This window comes from Microcebus murinus, chromosome 2 (genome assembly GCF_040939455.1).
Source record: "Microcebus murinus isolate Inina chromosome 2, M.murinus_Inina_mat1.0, whole genome shotgun sequence".
Classification (NCBI taxonomy): Eukaryota; Metazoa; Chordata; class Mammalia; order Primates; family Cheirogaleidae; genus Microcebus; species Microcebus murinus.
The window spans coordinates 92769639-92778142 of NC_134105.1; the positions used below are offsets into that span (position 1 = coordinate 92769639).

Sequence of the window (8504 nt, forward strand, 5' to 3'; positions counted from 1 at the left end):
GGCTCAAGCAATCCTCCTGCCTCAGCCTCCCGAGTAGCTGGGACTACAGGCATGTACCACCATGCCCAGCTAATTTTTTCTCTATATATTAGTTGGTCCATTAATTTCTTTCTATTTATAGTAGAGACGGGGTCTCGCTCTTGCTCAGGCTGGTTTCGAACTCCTGACCTCGAGCCATCCTCCTGCCTTGGCCTCCCAGAGTGGTAGGATTACAGGCGTGAGCCACTGCGCCCAGCCTATAATACAATATTCTAGTGCAAAATGAGAGACAAGCAAGTAAACAAAAACAAACATTTGGGGTTTTAGCTGGGCTATGAAGAAAAAAATGATATGTCAGAGAGGGACCTGTAGGACTACTTTAAAATGAGTAATCAAATAAAGTCTTTCTCAGGAGACATTTGAAGTGAGGAACCCTTCATTCAAGATCAGTGGTTCTCAAACCTAAGTGTGCACCAGAATCACCTGGAGGACATGTTAAAACAGACTGTCGGTCAGAGGTCTGGAGTGGGGCCCAAGAATTTATATTTCTAACAAGGTCACAGATGATGTTGATGCTGCAGGTCCAGGAACCACACTCTGAGAACCATCAATCTTCAGGGAACAGCCCAATTGTGTAAGTATATTAAGAGAAATAGAAAGAAGGCCAGTTAGAAGGAAGGGCACTATACTCATCGTTTCAAAATCACTTGAAAAAGATGGATTAAAATCAGCAGCTACAGTTCTCCAGACAAGATGAAATCTGAAGTTGTTCAATATCTTGCATTTTTGAAGTATTTCAGTTATAAAGAATTTTCACATTTTTTTTTAAAGACAGGGTCTCACTCTGTGGCACAGGCTGGAGCGCAGTAGTGCAATCACAGCTCACTGTAACCTCCAACTCCTGGGCTCAAGTGATCCACCTCAACCCCCTGAGTACCTGGGACCACAGGTGGCTAACACTAGGCCCGGCAAATTATTTTATATTTTGGAGAGACAGGCGTCTTGCTGTGTTGCCCAAGCTAGTCTCATATTCCTGGCCTCAAGCTATCCTCCCACCTTGGCCTCCCAAAGTGCAGAGGCTTGAGCAACTGCACTCAGCCTGTTTAATTTGACTTAGTGAGATCTAAGTCAAAGACTATTAGCTACATTTTAGAGAGAAAGTGAAATACTGAAACAGTATGAACCTTCTTTAGAGTTAAGTAGTCAGAACTATGTTCCCTGATTCTAAATCCAGTGTTCTTTCCAACATAGTTTGTTCTCTTTTTAAAAAAGCAAAACAAAGGGTATATATAGGAACTAATATTGACAAATTATTTTCTAGACTCTACCTTAAAAACATGGTGGATTCCAGACATAATTTGTCCTATAAATACTGTCTGTATATACTGGTTAGAAAGCAACGTTACTTAAAACTGACAGTATTTAGTTCTTTCCATTTATTTCTCCCAGTTCTAAAACAAAAGATGAAGAAATGAAAAGGAAATTTACAGGTTATTATTCTCTCTTCTACATAAGTTTCAGAGAGCCAATTTCATAACCTCAGTCCCTCAGCCATATCAATCACAATTTGCATCTTGCAATTTGCCTCTAAATTTCTCACCTTCTACAAGATGGTACTTAGAGAAAATTTTTAATTTAAAAAATAAAAATAAATCTCTCACCTAATACAGGTATCCAAAATAACACTGAATCTCAGTTATCCTCTACACATCCATTATCATTTTTCTTCTCCATCAACCAAAACCTTATTCTTAACATAGTGTTCTTACCTGTATATCCCAATAATACTTCAAACCAAAATATCCAAAACTGATATCACTGGATCCTCCCTCTGCCCCAACTTATATGCCTCTATTCTTTTTTTGCATTAATAGCATTGTCATCTTCCAAAAAAGAAACCTGGAATTCAGCTTACACATTTGTCTCCACCACACCAATCTAAATGCCCCACTCTACCTCCATTCCTATCACCATTTACAATTAGTTACTACCAATAACTAGCTGCCATTTCTTTAGTAACTGCCACGTACTAATCACTTTACATTACATATATATTTTTAAAACTAGTCAAGGGCAGCAACATTATTTTATCTCACTTCGTTCTTTCAATAATCGTGTGAGCTATGTACTTTTTACCTGTTTCACAAATGAGAAAACTGAGGCTGAGAAAAGTTAATCTGTCCAATCATAAGCGGGAAGTGGCAAAGTAGACATCCAAATTCTACCATCCCAAAATGCTTCCTTCTATAATACCTGATATCAGTCCTTTATTACCCCTTCCAACTGATAAATTTCTCACCTAGATAACTGCCAAGATTCTCCTCACTGATCTCCCTGCCTCCAGCCTTGCGCCTTCCCTCATTCCTCAAGTGCCCCAGGTGATCCTTCTGGATCACAAATCTGATCCTTTTATCCTCTTGATATAAAAGCCCTTAAAGAATGCCCTTTATGCCAAATGTTTAGAGGCTTAAAAAAAAAAAAAAAAAAGAATGCCCTTTAGTCCACATTGTACAGAATACACTCTACAGAATAATTCCAAAACCGTTAGTACACATCTACAATCACTTACCTGCAATTCTAAAATTCAAAAGCTTTGAAATTTTAACTTTTTTCATAAGTTTGCAACAAAACCCACTCTGAATTTCAGAAGGCTAGTTATTGTCCATTTATCCCACTAGTGTGTTATTCATATGTTTCAAATGCAGAAACATTAATGTATTTGATAAAGAGCTATTAACCCTGACCCCACTAAAATATTACCTAAGTGACCTTACCAGGAAAAAAAAAATTCCAAAATGTCTGAAGTCCAAAACACATCTGGTCCCAAAGGTTTCAGAAAAGGGATTGTGGGCCCCTCACCTATTCAACTCATCAATCCACTCCAATTTCCACCAATCACTTTACACGTTCTTTAATTCCAGGGATGTATAAAGTGCCCTATGTCCTGAATACCCTCCAACGCACTGAGGTATTCACCCTTCAAGAACCTGCTCAAGGATTTCTTTTCAGTGAAGTTCCCCTGACCTTCCCTCCATTGTGCCACAACCATTGTCCTCCCCCAGGACTTCCACTGCTGCACGTTATATTCCCCGTTACACTGTGAATGAGGTCCTCAGTATTTTATTCAACCCTACCTAGCACAGAGCCCAAACACTAAGGGCTCATTAACGTACAATGAACTTAAACAAATTCATGCCCAGCTCTCCCTGACTCTCAATTTCCTCCAAAGTTCATTCCTCCTTCACTCCCAAACCTTAGGATGTTCCCTAACCCTGCCAGGCCCCTCGGTTATTCTCACTTCCTGAGCTCCTCCTTCCCAATGTCATTTTAAAATTATTTTCTACCAGGAGCCTTCTTTTGGCCCCAAGCTCTCCAACGTCTGTTAAAACACCTCCATTAAACCCGTAGTCCTTTTTCTTAACAGTGAACAGGCCAAGTCCCCTCGCTCCAGAGCAATTCATCCTCACAGCCCTTACCTCTTACCTACTCCCTCAACATCTCTCCTGGCCTGGTCCCTTCCACCCAAAACGCTTCTCACAACGGGTTTCCCACACACCCTCTTCTCTCACTGTCCGAGGTCCACCAGCCCCAGAACCAGCACCCGGCCTCTATCTGCACACCACAAACCTCCCTCGCAGCCACTGTCCCCTCCCCCAGCCTCTCGCAGCCGGCACCCCTCCCTTCAACCTCCCCGTATCTCTCGCGGTCTAGCTTCTCTGGAAACTGTCCTGGTGGCCGTGTCTTTCACGCGTAGACCCTCAGGATCGCGCCGGTCGGAGCTGCCCCAGCAACTCCGTCCCCAGATCCTTCTGGATTCCACAAATCCCCTGCGGCCCAGACGTCGGGCCTCCAGCTCACCTTGTTGGATGTCGCCGTTGCTGCCCCCCGGGATGGGCACGCTGAGCTGGCGCTCAGGCTCCGGCAGGCAGCGCAGGCAGAAGGAGTGAAGACAGGGCAGCAGCTTGGGCTCCGCCTCACGCCGGCTCTGCAAGCTCTGCTGACACACGGCGCAGGTGTCCAGGAGCGAGGCTGGCGGTCCAGGAGGCGGCCCCGCCGAGGGACCCGGAGCGGGAGCCGAGGCTGGAGCTGGGGCCGGCGTCGATAACGCCCCCCCAGGAACTCCAGGGCCCACTGAGGCCGCAGGGGTTGAGGCAGCCGGGGCCGAGCCCGAAGAGGCCGCGGCCACCCCCCCGTCGTCGGGCCCGGCCGCGCCGCCCTCCGCGCCGGCCCTGCTGCCTTCCTCCTCCTCCTCTTCCACCAGCACCGCGGCGAGAGGCGGCTCCGCCTCCTGCGCCGCGGGCCCCGCGGCCCCGGCAGTTACCGGCGCGCTGCCGCTGCCCCCGCCGCTGCTCTCAGCCTCGCCGCCGCCTTTGTTTTCCGCCATGTTTTCCTCTTTGAACCCGCCGGACCGCCCCGCGCCGCCCGCCGCCCGCGTCGCCGCCGCCGCCCCCAGCCCCAGCCGCAGCCGCAGCGAGAGCGGCCGCCGAGAGCGAGCAAGCGAGCGAACCCACGAGAGCGCGCGCGCAGACGGCGCCCCCGCCCTCGCGTCGCGCGTTTGAAGGAGAGCGGGCGCGGCGCGCGCACGTACGCACCGACGTTTTCCAGAGGTAGGCGGGAACTCTGTGCGCGGGCGCAGAGCCGTCTCTGCTTCCAGTACCTGCCTCCGGGCCAGGCCCCTAGCGTCTGTGCCGGGGCAATTTAGCTCCAAAGGAGGTTTTAAAAACCAGAGGTTCTTGATGGTGCACGGCCTTTGACTGCGGGTGGTTGTAAACTCTGATGCAGCGGCGGTGCAGAACGAGGACGGAAAAGAATGGAAGGGTCGAAGGCCCGGGCGGGTTCCTGCCCGAGCAAGCGTCTCCCTGGCGGCGCTGTTCCCAGCGGCGAGCGCGTCTCCGCGGAAGCTTCACCTGCCGCGCGGTCGGGGCCGGGGCCTCCTGGGTTTCTGTGCTGCGCGTTAACTGGCCGCCTTCGTTTGGGCGGCTGTGGCTCGGGGGAGCAGTAAAGTCGAGTTTTGTTTTGTTCTGTTTTGTTTGAACTGGGTACCAGAAATAGGCTGGAAAGGCCGGGTGAGGAAAAACTGTTTAACAGTATTTTTAGCTTTCTAAGGTGATTCTCAAACGTTGCTACATATCAGAATCAACTGAGGGGCTCTTCAAGCACAGATGCCAGAGCTGCCTACCCCTAGACCTGAATTGGGAAGTAGGGGAGGGGGATGATGGGTGTTGAAGAGTCACTTGAGCCGATTTTAACGTGTGCCCATTTGGAGAGGCGCCTATCTAAACAATATCCTGTACTGAGAGTCCCAATTAACGTTTCCTGGCGTGAGCTGGGTGACAAATGTCCTAACAATATCAGTAATACCAGCTTACAGAAAGGGTTGTCTCTTTATTTGTAAACCAAGCATTTGGAGGATTTTATGTAGTGCAGTGGCTGTTTGGATCGTGAAGGGATTCGGTCTTCTCACTGTTGCCAAAAAATTTATCTGTGAGCTGGTGTAAGTCCTTAACGTGAAAATATTTACTCATTCAAAAATATTTACTGACTTCTTTATTGTGTTTCTGATAGTGTTTTAGATAAGCTGGGATGACCGCAGAGAACAAAGGAGCTCCCTACCTTCAAGAAGTTTACAATCTAATGGAGGAAGATTGACAATAAATATATATAGGGCCGGGCATGGTGGCTCACACCTGTAATCCTGGCACTCTGGGAGGTCGAGGCGGGCGGATTGTTTGAGCTCAGGAGTTCCAGCCTGAGCAAGATGGAAACCCTGTCTCTACTCTAGCCGGGGCAACAGAGTGAGACTCTGTCTCAAAACAAAAAAAAATAAAATAAACATATACTAGGGAATGGTAAGTGCTATATGAAGAAAATATAAGCAGGGTAAAGGGATTACAGTTGCAGTGACTGAAGAAGGCCTCTATTGATCAGGTGAAGGGGCCTGTCTGGCAGAAAAGTGTTCTTGGTGGAGGAACAAATAGCAATTGGAAACGGCCTGAGGCAAACAGGGCTTCTTGACTTGTTAGAGGAACAGCTGGAAGACAGTGTGGTTAGTGTGCCTTGAGCAAGGGAGAGAGTAGTAGGATTTGAGATAAGAGAATTGTTTAGGGGGCCAGGTTGTGTACAGAAACGGTCTTCAATTTGTTTTAACTTTTGTGCCCTTTAAAAGAGTTTTGGAAAACTATTTTCTCTCAAGCATTGTCAGTTGACTCTAAAATTTTTCATAGGTTTAAATAGTTGCAAAGTGTAATTTCTGACATTTCTCAATACTGACATTTTTAAATTGTATCATTTTTAAATCTAATGGAAAAGTAAACACTAAAGTGGTTTAAAACTATTGCCTGTTTTCAAAGTACATAAAAATGTTATGTTTTGTTAAATATTGAACATGAAAAATAAAGTTTTGGGAATGTTTTAGTGAAATGGCTAAGAATCCTTTATGTTTTCCCAGTTAGTTCATGTAGGCTTGAGTGCATACAACATTGCTAGAATGGGACAGATCCTGTATGAATTCCATTTTTCATTTTTATAGTCTTACACACTGCATTAAAAACTATGTGTGTGAACTTCTCATTCAGGTGGGACAGAAGCAATGTATGTAACCTAAACATTTGTACCCTTGTAATATGCTGAAATAAAAAATTTTTAAAAAAATAAAAACTATGTGTATATACACATACATATATGTAGTGGATTAATTCCCTTAAAACTACCCTTATATACCCCTTAGAAAAATTTCTTCCATTAGAGTACCCAAGTACTCATTTAAGACTACTGAGTCAGATGAGAAGCCTTGTATGGATTTTAGGCAGACCCAAAGAATTGTGAGGAGTCACTGTGGCTGCTGCCTAGAGAAATCACTGGTAGAGGAGAAGAAAGAAGAAAGACCAGTTAGTCTGCTAATGCAGTAATAACTCAGTAATGGAATAATGGTTGATTAGACCAGGCTGGTATCTGTACAGGTGGTGGAAAATATGAAGTATAGGTAAAGATTATTCTCCAAATTCACTTCAAAAAAATAACCTGTTGATGCCTGCTACTGATTGCCTTTATTAAAATCTAGAATAAAATTATTGTTTTATTCTGGAGCCAAAATGCTTGGTTTGAAGCCTGGTTCCACCACTTACTATGATTCAGGACAACTTACTTAACTTGCCTCAGTTTCCTCAGTCGTAAAAGGGTATTTGCTATTAGTAGTGGTAGGTAGCGAGAGACCTCCAGCTATCCTAGGGACAAAAGGTGATGCCTCCCCTGATTGCTGCCTCCAGCAGTTGCCATACCTGGGGGAAGGAAGAATGCCCTGCCAATCTGCAAAAGAATGCAGGGAATTCCCCAGCCCCTGGGCCAGGCTGCCCAGGCTCAATGGGGTCTGGAAAATGACCTAGAGTAACCCAAAGCTAATTATCATGTCATTAACTGTCCATGAAGGTGGTTCAGTGGTGAAGTTTGGTTTTTTTGTTTTTTTATTTGAAGTTTGAAACACGAGAAGGGTGCAATCCAAACAATGTAAAACAGGACCCCAGACCATAATCAGGGCCTCTTGTTATGACAGGGGACAGGGGCCCCGTTTGTTGTCTATGGCAAATGTATCTTGCTCTTGCTCTATAAACCTATCTTGCTCCTCTTCAATAAACTTCGTTTCATGCTGGCTCTGCTATTAGTATGTCTGGTCATTCTTCTACCAAGAGCACACCAAGAACCTAGAACAGATTGCCAACTTTTTTTTTTTTTTTTTTTTTTTTTTTTGAGACAGACCCTCACTCTGTTGCCCGGGCTAGAGTGCCATGGTGTCAGCCTATCTCACAGCAACCTCACACTCCTGGTCTTAGGCGATCCTCCTGCCTCAGCCTCCCAAGTAGCTGGGACTACAGACATGTGCCACCATGCCCGGCTAATTTTTTCTATATATATTAGTTGGCCAATTAATTTCTATTTATAGTAGCTCTTGCTCAGGCTGGTTTCGAACTCCTGAGCTCAAAGGATCCTCCCACCTCGGCCTCCCAGAGTGCTGGGATTACAGCGGTGAGCCACCTTGCCCAGTCAGACTGCCAACTTGACAGTAGGATCTACCTCAAGGTTGTTTGACAAATAATATTTGTAAAGTGCTAATAACAATGCCTGGTACATGGTAAGCATGAGTGTTAAAGTAGACCCAAAGTTCTCTGAAGGGGACAGAACTGGAGGGGAAAACAAATGTGCCCCTGAGAGAAAATCTCAAGAAAAGGAATCAAGCTATGAGCTGAACTGAACAACAGGTGTAGGTAGAGGCTGCATCCAGCCATTCCCCTAAGCTAGGCTGCTAGCCCCTGACCCTGTTGTCTGAGCATTATGAGAAAAACACAGTTCTGCAATACAGCAGAGAGCTTTTGGTATGTCTGTAGTAGTTCTGCTGTAAAGAAAACCCCTCTGAGTTGCTGGTAACCTAAAGTGGAAGGAGCTTAGAGCACTGGAGGTGAGTGACCCAGGTAGGTGGATAATGGTAAGAGCATGATGTATCCATCAGCTGGACACAGGAGGTTTGAGACAGT

The 8504-nt window shown here is 45.8% G+C and overlaps 1 protein-coding gene across 2 annotated transcripts in view; it reads right to left on the reverse strand.

Annotated features, from left to right (window-relative positions):
• TRIM33 (tripartite motif containing 33) overlaps positions 1 to 4420 on the reverse strand; it is a 145009-nt gene extending 140589 nt beyond the window's left edge. Inside the window, exon 1 of one of the 2 annotated variants that reach the window (XM_012778413.2) lies at positions 3838 to 4420. In XM_012778413.2, the coding sequence (XP_012633867.1) occupies positions 3838 to 4363 (526 nt within the window). In that variant the 5' untranslated portion in view covers positions 4364 to 4420. The remainder of the gene's footprint in view (positions 1 to 3837) is intronic. The other variant, XM_012778414.3, reaches the window with a different exon arrangement.
• Between the last annotated feature and the right edge of the window lie 4084 nt (positions 4421 to 8504).